Genomic DNA, 20,338 nt, shown 5'->3' with positions numbered 1-20,338 from the left:
TCTGTCACGCTAATGCTCAAAACGTCATCTTGATATCTCCACTTTGGACTATTGTCTTTGCCTTTTGTCTTACAGTTTCATTTCTGAATTACCCAATATACCTGGCACCTCACCACTCCAAACCAAATCATCTGCAGTTGCATTAATTTCATTTTAAGACCTTTATCTTTATTTTTCACACTGATATGCAAAGCCATAGAAGTAAACGAGGGTGGAGTATCTTTTTGACTGTGTGTGGGGGGTTATGAAAGGTACTTACTGTACAGATTTAGAGGACTGGGACCTGAACTTGTTGAATTCGCCTGGAGCAGTCCACTCTGTACCCAGCTGCAACACACAAGACAAGAGACACGTTCAGGGATGGTGTGAAAGAAAAAAATTCAAGGGGTTTTAAGGACTAAGATGAAGGCTTAGGAGCACCATGAGAAACTTTGAAATACAGCTCGAAAGTTCGACTTTAAACTTAACCGGGACTCAAAAACACCAGCCTGATTTTTGTTAGGGCGCTGACCTTTATGGAGAGGTTTATCTGTAAACGGTGTATGATTACACTCCCAGCATTATAGCATGTTGCCAACTTATTTTAACTTAGAAAATTAGAAGTAGCCTAATAAAAATGTTTTTCATCATGATAGCAATGCAAATTAAAAGTAATTTGAATCAATTAATCAATCAATCAAATTTTATTTATATAGCACCTTTCGTCCAGGTACATGAAATACAAGGTGCTTTGACATTTTGATTGAAAAATAAGCATAATAAACAAATAAAAACTGGGAGACCAAAAAAAAATAAAAACTGGGAGACCAATGCACCCTGACATACAATATAAAATATATACAATTTATAAAAAGATAAAAGTTCAAGGATTAAGGCTAAAAAAAAAAAAATCAGTCCACAACAATAAAAATAATAAAAACATTATAAGAGATAGATAAATAAATAAAACAGATACCTTTAAAAAAAAATTTAAACGGAATAAAACTAAAACTATAAAATGTGATGCTACATAAAAGCCAGACCAAAGAGATGAGTTTTTAGTCTACGTTTAAAAATGTCCCCATTTCCAGCTCCTCTCAGGATATATAATAACACAGCATGCCTGGAAGCTTAAAGAAGAGTCTGCAAGTGAGTTGTGATGAGTGAGCCAGCAGACAACAACTAACTCCTATAAACAGACAGACGACGGAATTCCTTGCCAATATGGGCTCTAAGATGCCGGCCTATAGGAACCACTGGGAATCCCGTTTTGGCCCTGTGGTGGAATCAGTGCCCATTCACATCCTCAGCAAGCCGGCACAACTAATCAGGACCCCTGCTGCTGATGATCCATTATGAAAGAATGCAGCTACGATCACAGTGGGCATACTTCAATTGTTTGTGCTGGACACACTTCTGGGTTTGAAACTGTAAGACGACACTGTAGCTTGTGGTGGCTATTTACAAGCCTTTAAACTTGTAAATAGCTGCTGATCCTCAAGCTGGGTACCACAGGGTTTTCAAAGAGCACCACACACAGTGACACACACCTAGGACACACACACCCACACACACAAAGAAATGGCAAATTATACAAAGGCACATTTTATTGTGTTTGCTGGCATTTGATGAGAGGCACCATTGGGAAGAAAAGGCAGTAATGCCTGTCCAAAACCAACCAGGCACCTGGCAGTGCTAAATCCTCTGAGAATCTGTGTCAGTCAGTTTGCTCGAGAGGAGGGGGCACACAATGTGCACTACTGTTCTTTCATTCTGAAGTCCGCAGCATGCTGCTGCTCTAGGAAATTTCCACACCAAAGGTATCCTCAAATGCTCCTGCCCAGGCATAGAAGAGGGAAGAATGGCAGAACTTTAGTCACTGAGAAGGAACATCACAAGAGTGTTTATCCAAACCTACAATTACAGCGATTGTATAATCTGCTTCACCAATTAGCTTACACTGGAAGATCTTGCAGGATGCTATCCAAGAGACAAATGTGGTTAATGGACAAAGGGTTGACTTGCGCTACTAAGAAGAGTCCTATGTAAAAACAGTAATCCAGTCAACAATGAATATATCTGCCCTGCGATGAATTACCCAGGTTGTACCCCCTGACTTTTGCCCAAATATTTCAAGCAGATCCAAGCGACCCTGAATAGGATGAAGGAGATAATGAATGGATGGTTATATCATATGATGTAAACTAACATCACTAACAACAACTAAATGCACGTAACAGAAAAAAGTGCTTCAAGTTTTTAAGAGACACTCCTTTTAGACAGACTTTTATACAGAAAAAAATTAATAATATCAAAACCCCAAAGGGAAAGGGATTTTCTTTCATATGTCGGTGTTGTTAAATTTGCAAATGCCATAATTGCAGCTCAGAGATTTGTTCTTGGCTTGCAGTACTCACTAGTCAAATGTACCGTACAGTAGGGTTTCTTTTTTTTACTGGAAAAGGTCAACATTATGTATTTGCTTAAGTTTAGCGACAGTGACTCTCCCAGAGTCTGGGATTGTGAATGTTTAGCCATCATGAGGCTGTTAGATGTTTGAGTCTGAGCAAAAGTGCCTTTTTGCACATTCATAACGAAAAGGTCAAGCGAGTGTGTGGCGGTGACGGCCGAATGCAGCCGTCGCCTCACCACTCTTTCACTTCAGTCGGGATGGAACGAAAGAGGCACATTTACTATCAAAGTAATTTACTAAAGAAAAATGCCAAAATGTTTACTGAACCGCTTTAATCGTCATGCAATCATAGATTTAATAGATAAAGGTCAATGGAAGGAGGTTAGTTGAAAAAAAAGAGAAGAGATAAAGATGAAAATGAATCCTACAAAATTATGGTTTGGCTTTTAAGTATAACATGCTGCATATTTCTGGGATAGCAGGCTGTTCTGTACCGTTTCCCTCTCAAGGACCAACACCGTGACCTGATCAAGCAACCGTGATTATCCCAATACTGAATCAGCCCCATTTTATGCTATACAGGTCCTGATTTTGGGTTTTGTGACCATCTGCTGGCTTTGTTAGTATTTATTTATTTACTTAGTCTATTTCTTTTTTTTTTAGGAAAAATCGTCATCATCTTGTTTCATCCTTTGTGTCATCCACCCCACGTATCTGTGTGTTTGTGTGTGTGTGTGTGTGTGTGTGTGTGTGTGTGTGTGTGTGTGTGTGTGTGTGTGTGTGTGTGTGTGTGTGTGTGTGTGTGTGTGTGTAGAGTCCTTAGATCATGTATATAGTATTTTACCTTTAGCTATTTTAGCTGTTGTGACCTTTCTGTCATTTTATTTGTTACCTGAACCTGATTGTGTTTCTCGTCTCTCACTGGTGATGCTACGCCGTCCACTGTTTGAAAGCAATCGTGCTTTTGAGCACAAAAAATGCCATAAATAACTGTGTTTGGCTGTTAAAATGTAATACACTTTTACTATGCAATTTCTAGGTATCCCTTTATACAACAATGCAATTTTTCTTTTTAAGAAAGATACCAGTTACATATTATGGTAATGGCAGCCTTGAGGACTCCTATTCTGCTTGCCTGTCTTTCTGAATAGACAAAGAAACGATGTCAGTATGTACAAAATTCCTTCGAGGATAGTTGCTGAGGTCTTATAATACAGCTGTACTTTGTACCTGTTCTCTGTTTCATGTATCTGAAACTGCTGGACTCAAACTACAGCCTGCACAATTCATTTGCAGAGCAACTGCTCTTGTTAAAACCCATAAATGCTTAATTTTGTGTTATCAATGTCAGACCCATGGACAGTTGTGCTATTATTATTTTAGACAAGTCAAATGCAACTGCATGAGGCTTATCTGAACCCCAATTTCATCTCTACAGAGTTTTTAAAGATTTAGATTCTATTTATAAATTAAAATGTACATTTGAATTTAATCAGAGATCTTCAAGGATACTCAAGGATACAAGATGGATCCAGGTTTTTGGCTCAGGCACCACCCCGAAGAGATGCTGCTGGTCCTTGTAAAAGCAGTCTGGTGGGAAACGGGCAGCTGATCTCCAGTGGAGGCTCATGCCCGGCACCAAAGCCATGAACAGATACAAAGGACATCTTGAGCCTATTTAATCACTGACAATTTCTGTTTTTTGCAGTCAATGTAAAATGTTTGCAGAATTGGCTGCACGAGGGTCTGTCCGATGTTTGGGTGGGACACCTGTATTCCTTTTAAGGTTCCTTTTAAATCTAGTCTAATCTTTCGTTCTTTCTTGTCAGTAAACTGTATATCTACAAATGTTGTCTTGTATCGGCATCACTAAGTACATTCAGAAAGTTTGAGAACTCCGCTGCCCAATTTCTCAAACTTCAGGAGCAAAAGATCACAGAGGTATTTCACCATTGGTGTAATATACATATAGCATATCTTTCTCCCATTCTGCCTGCCTCCTTGTGAAACTCATCCATATATATATATATATATATATATATATATATATATATATATATATATATATATATATATATATATATATATATATATATATATATATATATATATATAGGCACCTTGGGGAAAAATCATTTCAGATGGCCAGCAGCCCTGAAACCATGGAAAGTGAAACACAATACAGGGTCGAGAGGTAAATGAAATATGAGTGTGCAGTAGAGCTAAGACGATATTACATCTGCTTCTATTTACAGGTTTTATTCCATCCCACCACAGAAATGATAGAGAATCAGCTGACCTTTGATACAAGACACAATATTTGTGTGCTTAGGCATCGCTTTGCTTCTTGCTGTAGCAGGGAAAAATTGAGTGTTTACTTCTGAAACGAAACACTGCAAACACAAAAGGTAAAGTGGGTACTTTAAATGTCAAGAACAGAAATCTACAGATGTATTTGGTGATGCCAAAACAATGGGGTTGTTAGACACAGTCATTATGCAGCGTAAGCACAGATAATAGCTCGATCAGTCAGTTGAAGCAAGTGCAATGTTTAATTTCATACGTTTGAAAGATACATTTTTAAAATTCCAGTGGGAGTCATATTTCTTTCAAGACAAACAAAATAAATAAATGATAATAACTATTAAAAAGTAAATGGCAGTGAAACTCTATAGATCGTTGACAGCCAATTATAAATTCAGGGCCTTTATTTAGAAAAAAGGAAAAGGATATTAATAAAACACAAATGTATGTGGTTATAATTGAGTTGTTATAGTTGAGCACCTAATGACTACCTCAAAACATTACTAAAGTCGGTAGGATCATGTATTTTTTTGTTTTGTTTTGTTGTTTTTTTCATGTGGGATATGCCAGATTAAACAGGTGAGTCCTAAAGTAGGGTTTGAAGATGTGGAGAGAGTCAACGCTCAAAGGTCTTGAGGAAGAGAGTTGCAGAGCCGTGGGGCAGAGCTCAGTCAGTGCAGTTCCATGCACATCTAAATCAAGCTACTGGCAACAATCTAGCTAAGGATTAAACTTGAGTTTCTGAGAAATCCAAGTACAGTAATCCCTCGTTTTTCGCGGGGGTTACGTTCCCAAAAGAAACCGTGATAAGTGAAATCCGCAAAGTAGCAACCTTTTTTTTTCTTTACAATGATTATACAAAGCTTCAAATTGCGGAGATCAGCCCTGCCCCACCACGACCCGATTAATTGGATTTAAATGGGAGAAAATGAAAAATGATTATGAAAAAGAAAATACAATAAGTACAGTAGGACAAATTTTGACTTGCGCGTATTTCACTGCTCTTCTGACTGCTGCTGCATCCTGACTTTACTCCGCCCTGTAGCGTCTTTTCTTCTAAAGGTGCAGGTGTGTTTTTTCGAGAGAAGAACATAGTTATAGGTAGTTGTTGTCGCTCTTTTTTCTTCTGGGCAAAAAGATCCTTATAAACCGACATGCTACCATTGATTATATTTGAGAACTGTAATGAACGATTCATCAAAGGCTCCCGTTCTGCTCGCTGAAGCTCATTGGCCGTTCTCAGCATCGTTTCTAAGCGACCAACATTATTGACACAGGAAGTGACGAAGCGGGGGGACTGTTTAGCCAATCAGAATGCAGAACACGATGCACAATGCAAATCCGTGAAGCAGTGAGGGATTACTGTATACATGCGCGAGAAGACAATCGATTATTGAGTGAGGTGCATTCGACTCCGTGGTGCTACAGTAGGTGGCGCCACACACACTTTTGTATTGGCATTCGTCCGGTTCCTTCTTTGTTGCTCTTTGTTCGAAGGGCGAGTCCCGGAGCAGTCACTAGCTCGGTTAAGCGTGGGTTGCATATACATGCTAGAATAACGCGAATTAGGACCGCATTATCTGGCACTAAAAGCTCGATCTCAAGAGCTTCAGTTTGGTTTGACTACAGCCAGACTAAGGTGTATACATGTACACAAGGCTTTTAAAACTTCGATATCGGTCAGATTAAGGCAACAATTCCACTTTCCCTTAATGCATGTAAACGTACTGAGTGTGTGAGATGGTTTGTAAGTAAATGACCAGAAGGTCTGAGAGGAATGGAGGAACTAATTATGGATGCCTTTGAAGGTGAGTAGCAGAATCATTAACATAACATTGTATTTTCCACTGTGCCATTATTCATTTAATTGTAATAACACCAAAATTCAGAAGCCGTCAACCCTGTGATTTAGTTGACTGAGGTTTATTCACACTCACTGATGCTTCAAAGTTTTCCACCGCTGTCTTTCAATCAGGTTGAGATTTTGGCTGGAATATAAAAAAGCAGTGTCATTTTCCTTTTCTTTGTTGTAGATTTGCTGGGATGTTTGGGATTGGTGACGTGTTGCACAGTAGAGCCCTGCGTTTTCTTCATCCCGCTCCCTCCCGGCCCCGCTGAATTTCTGACCATTACCGCCAGCACCCGCAACGTGTGTGTTACACTCCCACCCGCTCCTGCAGTGTTTATATCCACTGCTGCCCGCACCCGCAAAACTCTGAGAATTCATGCCCGCACAATAATAGAGATGCATTGATTTTGTGTATTCTCCCGTCCTGCAAGAGAAATGTTCTACACAAATCTATCTGATTTAATGTTAACATGATCATTGTGGAGCTTCATGGATAATTGACAATTCATAGGTCACCTGACCGAAAGTTAGATGCAAATTCTTCATTGTCATCATCGCACGCGTTTTTGCCTTTCGCGCACGCATCTATTATGTGATTGAGGTTATAGCAACGAGGCTGTGAGTGGCTCAAATAACATTAATAAATAACATAAAATAAACAAAGTTAACGAATGAAATGAATTAATTTAACAAATTAATCACGTGGCCATTACATTGCTGTGGAGGAAGAGACTGTTGCTGACCGACTGAGGTTCCAATCCCGTGCGTCTCTCTTCCAACATGCGCCCACAGACACTAAACGCAGTTTCTCCAAATATCTGACTTTCCTTGCTTTGTCTTTGTTTTGTAAAGACCTTGTTTGAAGTTTATTTTCCACGTCATTGATTTCCACCTTGTCGCTCGACTATGTCCCGATCCCGCATTGGGTTTTTTTTGGCCGCCCGCTCCCGCCCGCAGGAGAGTTCAAACCGCCCGCTCCCGTGAGATTTGCGTTGGGTCCTGCAGGACCCGGCAGGACCCAATCCCAATGCAGCCCTCTATTGCACAGCACAAATTTCAGTCAGTTCTAACTCACGCATAGACAGATTCATGATCAAATGAATGACTACAGTACAAGAGGTCCATGTCATGTAGGTGCAAAATAAATCCTTCCACCACCATGCAGTGTGTATAAAGGGTTTATACTGATATGCTATATTTGTTTTTAACCAAATGCAGTGCTGTGCATTATCATCAAACTTCATCACTCATTATTTGGTTTTATAAGATTTAAATTTGAAAAACCTAACCCATACTCACATGTCCTTTTCAAAGCTTTCTCATGGCAAACCTTCAAAACAAGGCACACTTGCCGAGTAGTTTCTTATTGCATTATAAACAACTTTAACATGTAGCATGTTAACTTAGGCTTGTAGTATCTGAGATGTAGCTCTTGGGTTGTTATAATTGCTCTGAAGATTGAGTTGTCTGACCTTGGGGTTTATTTGCTCAGTGTCCAATCCCGGAAAGATTGGCAACTCCACTCATGGTCATGTATAATCCTTCTCACTGTCAAATGAGGAACCGCAACTTATTAGGAAATTGGTTGAAACTTTGCTGATGTCTCTCCTCTTTGGCACTGTGTTAACACATACCTGAAAACTCCTGCTCTAACAGAAGTGCTCCTTTTAACTGGCGATCAGTCAGTCATGAACATTTGGTTGCTGGCTGCTACTTAAGCTCCTAATTCCCATGTTAGCAGCAGGAGTGCAGCACATTTCTCACTTGATGCCTCTGCATTTGGCTTTGCTGTGTTTCTTTTCCTACGAGGTTTTATTTCCCCCATGTGAACACCTATTAAGAACTAGATTTAATTTTATCGTGTCCTCAAAGTGTAAAATGTACATAACATTTATATGATAAAGTATTATAAGTATCAGTGAAGTATTACAGACCTGAATCCATTTCAACTAATTGCACCATTCTCTGACTCAGCATCCCTCTAGCCCACTCTGCCAGGGTAATCCTACGACTTAATAACAGTCAAACCACCAGACATTTTGTAAAAAAAACCAAGACATGGCATACCAGCAAAAAGACAGTTGTAAATGTTAACATCAATCATAACTGCAGTCTCTGACAGCGTTTTTAGTTTACTTGATTTCAAGTCGGAATGCTGGCTGTGCACCAATACCTTGCAAATGATTTTCAGGATTGTAGAGATATAATTTACTTTAAATGGCAGTTAAGGCATCATTACCCCAGCTTTAGGCTTCAGAGCTTTTCAGTCATCAGTGACTGACAAATATAAGCAAGGAGAAGAATGGTTGTAACAAAAATCATAAGACTCTAACCCAAACTCTGAATATTCAAATTCTAAGTGTTTCACCAACAGGTCTGTCATCACGAGTGCTGCATCAGTAGAACAAAACCAGAATACAGAAACTGGAGCGGTGAAAAAGACTGCAGCCAATCTTTTCCTTTATAACGTATGGCGCTTTGCTTTCTGGAGAACATAAGAACTGACCTCTTACATTCATTAACATTTCACTATACAACAGAACCTTTAGAATGATAAGAGAAACAACAATACAGTTAACCTGATCCGTTTTAAGATGCTACAAACACGCTGTAGCTGTTGAGTTTACAACAATCACCTTCCACTGACCTAGTTTCTTTACAGACGCGTAAGAAACAAGCTTCTTTTTTGTGTCCACTTTTTTAACCATACAGAATATGTACATGCAGTGTACATATCACATACACGTATCCTCAAGCATCCGCGCATCAGTGCATTAATACATATCTTCATGCACTGATGCCTGTTCATATAGACCAAGCGGCATGTTTGTCTCCACAAACTTGTTGTGTCGTTGACAGGCGCGTTGATGTTTGCATACCTGTTCGTCTACACAGACAGGTATGCAAACCTGAATACAAGTTTCCTACACCATCCTTGTTTTCAGGCTTTTGACCAGGCTCATGGAGTGTTGAAACCCAGTGAGAGGTGCACTCTGGATCAGATATAAGCAGTGTTGGGAGTAACGCGTTATTTAGTAACGCGTTACAGTAACGCCGTTAGTTTTGCGGTAACGAATGCTGTAACGCATTACTTTTTAAATTCAGTAACGCCGTTACCGTTACCAAAGGTGCGTTACTCCGTTATTTCTGGCTACAGTAAAGCTTTTTTTTCCCGCACGCGGAGACCAGAGGAAACGTAGTGGGCATGTGTGTGTGCTTTCAAAAACATGACCGGTGTTCTGTCCATTCACGCTACCCATCGAGAACTGCTACTTTGTGGTTCTGCACACGCGCGACAGAACACCGGTCATGGTGAGCCAAGACAGCATGGGAAGTTTCGCAGCCTGGAAATATGGCCATTACATTGGTTTTGTCGAGAAGCACGACAAAAACATTTCAGTGAAATGTAAACTCTGTCTGAGAGTCCTATCCACGGCCACAAACAGCAATTCAAATCTTTTCAAGCACCTGGAGAAGCAACATTATTCGACAAAGCTAGTCGCTAAAGAAATCCCGGACACATCCGAGGTGAAGAATCAAGCCACTCCATCGAAGCAACAGCGGCTGGAGTTTAACCGAGGGACGCCTGTAAGCCAGGTACAAGTTGATAAAACTATTGCACGATATGTGGTAGAAAATATGCTACCAATTTCAACTGTGGAGTCATCCGCTTTCAGGCAGCTAGTTAGCATGATAGCATGCCCAGGCGGCACGCGGCAAATGAGGCGGAAAACATTTTCCAAGTACTTAGATAACGAATATAATAAAATGGAAAATGAGCTAAAGAGGACATTCGAAGGGCTGAACTACATGTCGACCACATTTGGTCTGCCCATAACAGAAGCTTCCTCGGGCTAACAGTTCACTGGATAAACCCCACTACTCTGACCCGCCAGAAAGCTGCGTTGGCCTGGAGGATCAAGGGTAGACACACGTATGATGCCATTGCTGGTGAGATTGACCATATTCATTCATTGTATGGACTGTCAACAAAGGTTACAGCCACAGTTACTGATAACGGCTCGAACTTTGTCAAAGCCTTTCAAATGTATCAGGCAGAATCACTCTGTGACGACGAGGAGGAGGAAGACGATGATGAAGAGGTTATCTTCACAGACGTTGCAGACGTGCTAAGACCCGATGCACCGGTGTTTTTTACGTTAGAGGAGAAGAAGAAGAAGAAAAGGACGTAGCCTAAGTGAAAAAGGAAGAAATAAGAAGAGTGAGGAATAAGAAGAACAACGAACGCCCTCTTCGTCTTCTCCTCTCACATAAAAACACTGGTGCATCGGCAAAAATAGTCCCCGGTAATTCACTTCCGTTGTGGCTTTTTTATTTGCGTCCTTTTTTTTAATTTGCAGCGGGGTTTCTTTATATTTGCAAAGCGTTTATTTCATATGCAGCAGCGTTTATTTTTATTTGAAGCGTTTCTTTAATTTATAGCGATATTTGTTTCTGTTTGCAGTGTTGGGCGCCGCCCATATGCTCATGTGAACTCTGAATTTATAAAATGTATGAACATTTTGTGAATGTGTATATTCAACTTTGAAACTGCTCAGCTGAAAATCGGCTGTAATGTGCCTCCAAAAATGGCCGCCTGGCCATGAACTACAACCCCCAGCATGCCTTGCGTGGGGGGGGGTGGCGCCTACAAGCGGCGCGCATCCAATCGCAATGAGGCACCGATGACGTCACCGCAGCGCGCGTAGGATCAAAACGCCGCGCTGCTCCTCCATCTTTCTCTTTTTCCTTCATCAACCGGGGGGTCAACACGTCCTTTTGGCTCCAGGCCAAAGGTCCCATCTCCTTTTCTCCCCCCGGCTGGGGGGAGGTGTAAGGCCCGCATCGGATCGGGCCTGCTCCGTTGGACCTGCGGTCGGAGCCGCGGTCCCCGGGGAGGCTCCGGCTTCCACTAAACTCTGTCCTCTAAGTTTCACAGATCTGAGCTCCCGACGCCCACGCGCTCCCGGCAACCAGATCGGGACACAGCTGCGACTGAACGCTCCGACTGAAGCCCCCCTCCCCGCTCCGAGCCCCTGTCTGCTAACCGCGCAGTGATCGGCACGGACGGCCGGCGTCTCGCCCGGCGTGAGCTCTCCCGGGGCCCGGACGGCCGCGCGTCGGCGACCGGCGAGCAGGGAAGCACGGCAGGAGAGACCGGTCCCCCGCCGCGCCTAGGAATGCGTGTGAGCCTCCGTTTGGTCCGGATCCACGGCCCGGCACGAGGCGGCCCCGCCGCTGTCTAATCCGTTTCAGGGGAAGGGACGTGACGTGAGAGCCTGACTGCGAAACCCCAGCAGGACCGCGAACCCAGTCGACAAAACCCGCAGGCACCCGATCCGGATCCCAGAGGAGACGTGAGCCCGCGAGCAGTGATCAGTGGGACTAAGCGGTTCAGAACTGTGTGAAGTCGTGATCTCTGTTTATCAGTAACTTAAGAACGTTTTCAGAGCTAAATCTGTGTTCAGAGCTGAGATTACATTATCATCATGACTGTTGTCATTAATTTGTAGTCACCACTTTCTGCTAGTCATTCATGTTTTAAACACCGCAGCCATGTTTTAAACCATAGAGGTTCGTTGATATCATGATTATTATTACATTTGATTCTTTTCTTTTCATTCCATGCATTTAACTTTCAATTCATTTTTATTGATGTTGTTTTTCTTAATTAATGGTTTTATAATACTTAAGTTCTGCCATCAGGTTTATTTTGGGTGTTGCGTTTATCATCTTTTGACACCTGTATGTAAATAAATCCTGATTGATTTTTAATGAGTGGTTGTTGTTATTTCATACAAGATTTGGTCACAAACTGATTGTTTAAGCAGAACCAGTGCTCGGATCCCACGCCTTCAATTGTTATTCTGTACGTGATAGTAAGATTTGCTGTTCTGCAGGATAATTCAAATCATATGAGACTGATTTTCTGCTGTGAAGTTATCATTTTTCCCCGGATTAAGGCCCTGGGGTGGTGCCCCTACGAGAATTATTATCATTTTGATAATTCAATTTGATAAATAGTCGACTTTATTAATTATTAATAATTCTTTAATAGAATTATCATTAGCCTTCGATAACTGATCAGCTTAGCTACCTGTGTGGCACAACAGCAGCGTTACTTTTATTTTCAGCAATGGCGGGTCGCGGCCACCATACACATCTGTTACGTTATCGCCAATTGGAAAAATTGGCAGCAAAGAGCTCACAAATGTCAACGCAGCCCTTTAGTGGCTGGCATGTTCATTTTTTGTAAAATTCATTGTTTGCTGAACTTCTTAATTGAGCTAAAGGAAAAATGCTGTGATTTTTTTTTTATTCATTTTTTTTTTATATACATTATTTTGATTTATTATAAAAAAAACGCAGTTGCCTCTTAAGCCAGCCCAACAGCTATATTTTGTTAAGAACATTTATTTTTGTTAAATTCATTGTTTGCTGAACTTCTTAATTGAGCTAAAGGAAAAATGCTGTGATTTTTTTTTTGTATTTTTATTTTTTTTATATACATTATTTTTATTTATTATAAAAAAAACGCAGTTGCCTCTTAAGCCAGCACAACAGCTATATTTTGTCAACAACATTTATTTTTGTTAAATTCATTGTTTGCTGAACTTCTTAATTGAGCTAAAGGAAAAATGCTGTGATTTTTTTTTTTTTATTTATTTTTTTTTTATATACATTATTTTTATTTATTATAAAAAAAAACGCAGTTGCCTCTTAAGCCAGCCCAACAGCTATATTTTGTTAAGAACATTTATTTTTGTTAAATTCATTGTTTGCTGAACTTCTTAATTGAGCTAAAGGAAAAATGCTGTGATTATTTTATTTTTTATTTAATATAAATTATTTTTATTTATTATGAAAAACTGCAGCTGCCTCTTCATTTTTGCACTTTTATTTTAAATAATAGCCTATATTCAGGTTAACAGTTTTGTGTTATTTAATTATTTCAGGTAATTTAGAAAGAGTTTTTTTGTTAGGCTATGATACTGTATGTATTCCCTGGGTGTTTTAACTAATTAAGGAAAGCCAGGCGAACAGCTATATTTTGTCAAGAACATTTATTTTTTGTGAAATTCATTGTTTCCTGAACTTCCGTTTTCTTCCGTTTGTTCAGTTTATGGCTAATTTAAATAAATCGCCATTTAAAAATTGCTTTGTGTTTGTGTCATATTTGTTTGTACAGACCATAATGCTTAGCAGATTTCAGTGATGTGAATGCAAATTAATTGAAACTGTCAAGTTGATCAACAATTTGTATTATTCTCCATACAGTACCGTGCTGAAATGAAGGCTAGAGGGGCACTAATGGGAGCATTTAAAATAATGTTTTTTTTTTTTAAAGTAACTCACGAGTTACTTTTCCTAGTAACTCATTACTTTTTGGTCAAAGTAACTGAGTTACTAACTGAGTTACTTTTTTAGTGAAATAACTAGTAACGGTAACTAGTTACTATTTTTCAGTAACTAGCACAACACTGGATATAAGTCCATCACAGGGTTAATTTGGCAAAATGGAGAAACCTGCCAGTAATTTAGAATCACAAATTAACTGAACATGTATTTTTTGGGATTGATGGAGGATGCATAAGCACCAAAATAAAATCCATGCAAGCACAGAGGACACATGCAGTGTTAACATACTAAAAACAAAAAAACAAAAACCCAGAAACCAAAAACGTTCTTTCTTGTAGTACTATTCGCTACGCTATTTTATCATCGTTTTTCCACTCATGAGGACTTGTATCAGTGTGACTATTAGTATAAATCTGTCTGCATATTCTGCGTGAAGAAAAGTCTCTTTACAGATTGTTTGAGGGTAAAAAACATGATTAATGGCAGAGTGGGACAATGGATGATCCTCAGACACATTAAGTTAATTCATATGTGCCCAGATAATGTCCCAGCAGGAACAATGAGATTGTTCTTATATGCAAAAATTCCACTCCAACAAGCCCGCTGACTGAGCCGACACTGTGGAGGTCTAGCTGTGGTGATAGATGAAACAATCCCAATTAACAGCAACAAATGTAGGAAGGAGAACAAGAAACTGGAAACGTACGTTTAAGTGCCAGAAACTAATGCAGGGAGTTGTTTGTTCATCTTCTTTTATTTTATTTTTCCATTTTTAAGATGATTAAGGAAATTGAGAAACATAGTATTTTTAGTGGATAGGTGTACATTTTCTATAAAACCTTTTAGGAGTCCCGAATGGGTTCATTAAAATCAGATTCCTCCAACATCCTCAACAATGCTACATAAGAGCTATTAGCCACTTTTTGAAAAATGTTCATAGAAACCTTCGATCTGCAGCAAGAATCATAGTGAGCCAGACTTCATTCTATATACATTTTCACCCCTTTTGTGCTGAACGACAGCTGTAAAAGTGTGCTGTGAGTGGGTAACTCTGAAAGACAGATGGGTTCAGTGTAATGTGCACCCCTCGTTTTTATATATTCAATCTGCTAATAAAAAGAATGATAAAATGGTCTGTAATTATCTCATTTTTATTAACATCTTAGAGTTACTTGGATAAATGGTACTACATTTAAAAAATAAAAAAGTGGGAGGAAAGGTTTTCAATCTCGTCAGAGATTAAAGTCTTAAAAGTAAGCATGGCACTGAGCCTTCTTTTCAGATGAGTAAATCCTAGCAATTCCTGCTTAGGGTGTAAAATTAGTGATGTGTAAGAACATGACTATATGAAACAAAGTTATAAAACTTGTTAAGTAATTTCGGCTCTTCTCACAAAAAAATAATAAAATTGAGAGCAATACGCAAGAGAAAACCATGCTCTCGTTGTTGATGAATACTCAATTTTTCTGCTGTTGACTCAGATCATTGAATGAGTCAAACACTCACGGAGGAAAGGAGTGCACATTTAGATTTCCATCTACGAAACGGTGTCTCTCTGTAGATGGCGGTGGTAGGGAGGCGTGTCTGTCAGCCTGTGGCAAAATGAGTGATTCCTGGCCACAACACTGCTCCCCTGTCATTACCGAGATGATATTTCTCCACTGCTAAATGTCACATCAATATTCACTGCTGGCTAATTAATCTCAGCTCCCATGAAACCTGCTGATGTCTCACATCCCGCTGGAATACAGATGGTCTTGGAGCTGGACCTTTGCACTTAACATATACTTGTTCGGGGCATGTGTATCGTGCAGTTTAAACACTGAAACACCGTGCATCCTTGCCTGCTCATCCTCTCACACAGTGTTTCAATGAGACACATGTTATAAGCAAAGGCAGTGCCTGAACAGTTTGACTTTATCAGTTGTTGCTGAAGGATAGTTCAAGGGTATATTGTAAAGGAAAATGGGTTTTACAGTATATAGTTTCAGAAAAGCATGATTTAAGCCTCCTGTATTCCGAGGGGCGTGTTGGTTGGGAGTGACAGCTCAGTGCTGCTGTCGTACCACGAGGGGACCATGTGATCATGAAAGGAAAAATCAATCAATTTCTTGTCCCTCCTGTTACTGTGTGGTTGAAAGATGCATGTTGGTGGTTGGTTGTGCAATTCTTTTATTAATGACATATCTAGAAGAAATCTTTCCTCTTTCCAACCTGGCATTGTTGCCTACTTGCCGGTGAGAGAAAAGACTTCATTAGACACAACTCAGAGCTATGAGTCATCCTGCATCTGACTATCGTATCAGATAATACGTTTCTAATTATGGGAATTTGATTGCCGTGTGCACGTTGCACTTCAAAAGATTCCACAGAGGTATACAACACACCAAGTGTTTTGCTATTTAGGTCATGACATTGAGCAGTTCTCAACTATTTAGGCTCCAGGCAGGTGGAGGTTCTTCCCACAGTAAAAGGCTGTTGCTAAGCAATGCTAACCAAGGAAAGGCTCGGTAACATGCACTGGGTGATTTTACCGGGAGTCATAAATCATTCATCCTGTGTATTTCATGTGTCATGGCGAATAAAGTTATAGACAATGCTGCGGCATGGCTGAGCACTCACCTGTCCTACATAAACCAGCAGCCTGGCGTTGAGCGGGCTCTCATCAGGACTCAACCAGAACTCAGAGTTATCATCGGACGACACCGAGAACTGGAAATCACCTGGAGGGGGGAGAACATGATCAAAGTGTGTGTTAGTTGACTGAGATAACTACGACTCCACACAAGTAAAATCAGCTAGAGCCTGACATCAAAGAATAGATTCCTAGGTGTAGAAACGCACCAACGATGAGATGCCCAGAATGCCAATGGTGATGGTGAGAGATAACATATTTTGCTATAGTGGAATGAAAAGAGTTATTGCAGTTGGAATTCAAATCCATAAGCAACACCTGTGTGACCACAAAAGAACACATAAGCACAACTAAAGCAGCGGGAGCAAGCAAAGAAAAAGGAGCCACTAGACAGGTAATGTTTTCTTTAAGCTTAAAACTGAAGTCTTTAAGATTATAGAAGCAGCTGATTGACAGTTTTGTAATATTGGCACCTACATAAATCCAATTCCCACTCCAACGCTCGTCTTAACCCGCTGGCTCAAACCTTCAGTTTCTCTCTTTGTCATCTCATAAAATAGGTATTTTACAGTGTTTCCTTTATTTATTTATTTGTGCAGTCAATATTTGAATAACAATCTCAACTCATTTCACAATCACAATCTCAGCCTGGTATCGATTTGTTACACAGGATTTGACTTTATAAACAGTAGCAATTTTATCACCCTTCAGACAATGCTGAAGGAGAAGTTATCACGCTCCTTAAACCCAACATTTACAAATTGTTAACCAATGTATCCATAAGCATTTATTACGCTGAGAGTGCCTCGACTAAAACATACAGTACTGGAAAGTTTGAGAATATTTTGAACATGATGGAGGTTGTGATGTGGGTAACTATAGACTTAAATAGATGCAGAGTAAATGGAAAAAAAATGTAAATTCAGTTTTAACCTAGATGATTTTACAACTGCAAAACATATTTTTACAGGGTCAGTGAAAGAAAAGTCCCAAATGTATATATATATAAAAAATGTTTACAATAACATTGCATTTTGATTGTTCATCCTGTCTTGTATTCAACTGTAATTAGTCCCCATCAGATTTTAAATATCTATATTTGACCGTGTGCTGCATAATCCACTGAATAAATACTCTATTTAGCGTTAAATAAGAGACATTGTGCTTCATCCTAACAGGCTGTTGCTGTTACAGTTATAAAGAAACATACACAGTCAATACTATGACCTTAGGCGAATGAAAAGGAAGCTTTTCTCTGTATTAATCCAATGCTAAAGTGACCTTTGGTATTTGAGCTGAATTTATGTTCACCTTTTATGTCTTCCAACATGTTTGCGCTACGCCAACAGTGTTCAGTCAACAGTGTTCAGCTGCTTCGGAAATGAAAACACTTTTTCATTACTTTGATTGCATAGCAATCTTCCTTTCCATTTGTACCTGTTTTTTAAAAGAGGCTCCAAGTCATTACTGCAGTCCCTCTGGGACATATCTGGACAAATTTCAGACTGTAGTGAATGCAAGAAAATTACTTCTGACTACACGGATATCTGTCAGGGCTTCTTGAGGACACTTGCATTTGTTCAGTGTAGCAGTAACAACAGACAAAAAGACAAGAAGAACAAATATAATTTTTTTTTAAACTGACAATTTTGTGAGCATAATTAAAGATTTGTGATCAGCTTTGATCAAAATATTACAGAGAAATAGTTTGAGAAATAAAAGAGCTCTCTTTTAAACCATTTCTTTTCAACTCTCTTCGAAGTAGCTCATTTGAGGGAGGCAGAATAGGCTGCTCAATGCAACTCACACCCATTTATGAAGTGTGCCATGTTAAAAATTACTGTTAAACTTTGAGCCACCCACTTTTGATGTTCAACAAATGGAGAATGACGTTAAGCTGAGTGGAGATAAAGATCGGTAAAATGAATAATGTTAGCCCTTTTGGGGTCTGTGGTGTCAGAGGAGTTGAAAATCTAAATTTTTCAGACCTGGGTCACCTTCAATCAATTGACACAATTGTGGTATGTTGGAGTTGTTCAGTGGCTACTCACTTTATACACTCAAACATGTGCCCTCAAGCAGCGAAAAATAGATTTTTCTCAAAATGGGCACCCTTTAAATGTCATATGTTTAAATTTTATCTGTCATTTTAAATGCATTTGCACTTGCCAGGATATAAATGATAAAGGTGAAGGGTACTTGTTTAAGATGACACTGCAGCAAAGAAGACAGAGATCCACACAGCCAGTGAAAGCAATATGAGAGCCCAAAATGAACAATAATCTAATTAATAACTTTAATTCTGCAATCCTTGCAAGGACACTTGGGCAAAGAGGCTTTCCAGTTCCCATAGCAACTGGGTTTCAGGGTATGACCATGGGTGGACAGCAATGAGATTTAGCTGGCATTCAGCCTTAATAAAAATGTGAACATCCAGGTGCTTGGATTAAGTGGGCTGTTGAAATGTTCTAATCTGATATAGGACACATGCTCCAAGCCCCCTCGGCCTGACACCTCACTGAGAAAATAAGATAGTTACCGTCTCTGTAAGGATGAAGGAAGCCAAATATTCTCAGGCCGTAGTTCTTCCACTTTGGAGCCACTGCCAGCTTCTTCACTGTGGTTCTTGTCTGTGATTTAACAAAAAGAATATTCATCATGCATGTATAATATATATTTCAACCTAAAAAAAAGAACCATCTAAATGTTTTGACTCTTGAGGCTACAAGTGAAACATACTGTACTTACAAAATACATGTAAAAAGACTTGAACCTGCTGGTTCAAGCTTGAAAAGTATCGAGATAAGATCTGCGATATATGAAGAGGAAAGGAGAACAGTGCGGTTGCTTTATTTCCACCAATAATGATGGTGAATGCACAAAAAAAAACGTAAAAACCCACATCCAAGTTGGCTTGACATTTACAGCCATTCATGCAGCACCAGGGCAAAATGGGAAATCAAGGACACACAGCACCCACACAATGAACTTTTACAGTGGTTTCATTCAGGCAAGCATCTTCACATCAGTGAGACCAAACCACAAAGGTTTAAGGGGAGCTTTTTCCCATGAACTATCAGGATATTGTACTTGGCACAAGAATAAGCGCCATATTTCGCAGCGCTCTCATTTATACTACTTCTATCATTGTTCTTTCCGGTTCTCTTCAATTCATAACTAGTCTTACATTTTGCAATTTACGGCTCAAGTATCTGTTGTTTATACGTGTCCCGTGTGTAACATTGTTATAATAAATGTATGTCTGTTTGTACATAGAGTTAGCTTATTTATTTCAGTTCAATTCAAAGTGTGTTATTAATCCCGGAATGGAAATAAATTGTAATTTTATATTGTGATTTTTGATTTATGTTCTTTTTCATGCCATAATCTTAAAACTGCGAATGTGACGAAAAAAATGTATCTAAAAATAATATCTTTTGGGGCTAGAAAGTGCCTCCTTGCAATTTCAGCACTTTATCATAATATGCATATGGTCAATTATATGTACCGTGAATATAACGTTTTTAAATATTATCAATCATCACTTTACTGTTTGCGTACATTAAAAGCCTTTGACATGTTTAATAAGTAGTAAGGTCTCGTGAATCATAGCTTCCAGGATGTGGTGCTAAAACATACTGATTTGGCGAGTGGCGGTCATGATTCACTGTGGTCCGTTTCACAGACTTCTGCAAGCAGCCCCTGATGACATTCTTCCTGACAGCAGGTTTTTATTTCTTTAGCCAGGAAACTCCTGGCTACAAATAAAATGAATGATGTCTGTAACAAACAGGAATTT

At 39.5% G+C, this 20,338-nt stretch overlaps 1 protein-coding gene across 1 annotated transcript in view; it reads right to left on the bottom strand.

The window, feature by feature from the left end:
* b4galnt4a (beta-1,4-N-acetyl-galactosaminyl transferase 4a) overlaps nucleotides 1-20,338 on the bottom strand; it is a 169,375-nt gene that overhangs the window by 48,403 nt on the left and 100,634 nt on the right. The window contains exons 5-7 of the mRNA XM_061721462.1: nucleotides 19,079-19,169; nucleotides 16,527-16,627; nucleotides 260-327 (exon numbers count right to left, since the gene is read on the bottom strand). Coding sequence (XP_061577446.1) covers nucleotides 260-327; nucleotides 16,527-16,627; nucleotides 19,079-19,169 — 260 coding nt within the window. The remainder of the gene's footprint in view (nucleotides 1-259; nucleotides 328-16,526; nucleotides 16,628-19,078; nucleotides 19,170-20,338) is intronic.

The sequence above is a fragment of the Cololabis saira genome, chromosome 5 (assembly GCF_033807715.1).
Source record: "Cololabis saira isolate AMF1-May2022 chromosome 5, fColSai1.1, whole genome shotgun sequence".
Taxonomy (NCBI): domain Eukaryota; kingdom Metazoa; phylum Chordata; class Actinopteri; order Beloniformes; family Belonidae; genus Cololabis; species Cololabis saira.
The sequence above is the reverse complement of the archived record's forward strand: the minus strand, read 5'-3'. Positions and strand labels throughout refer to the sequence as shown.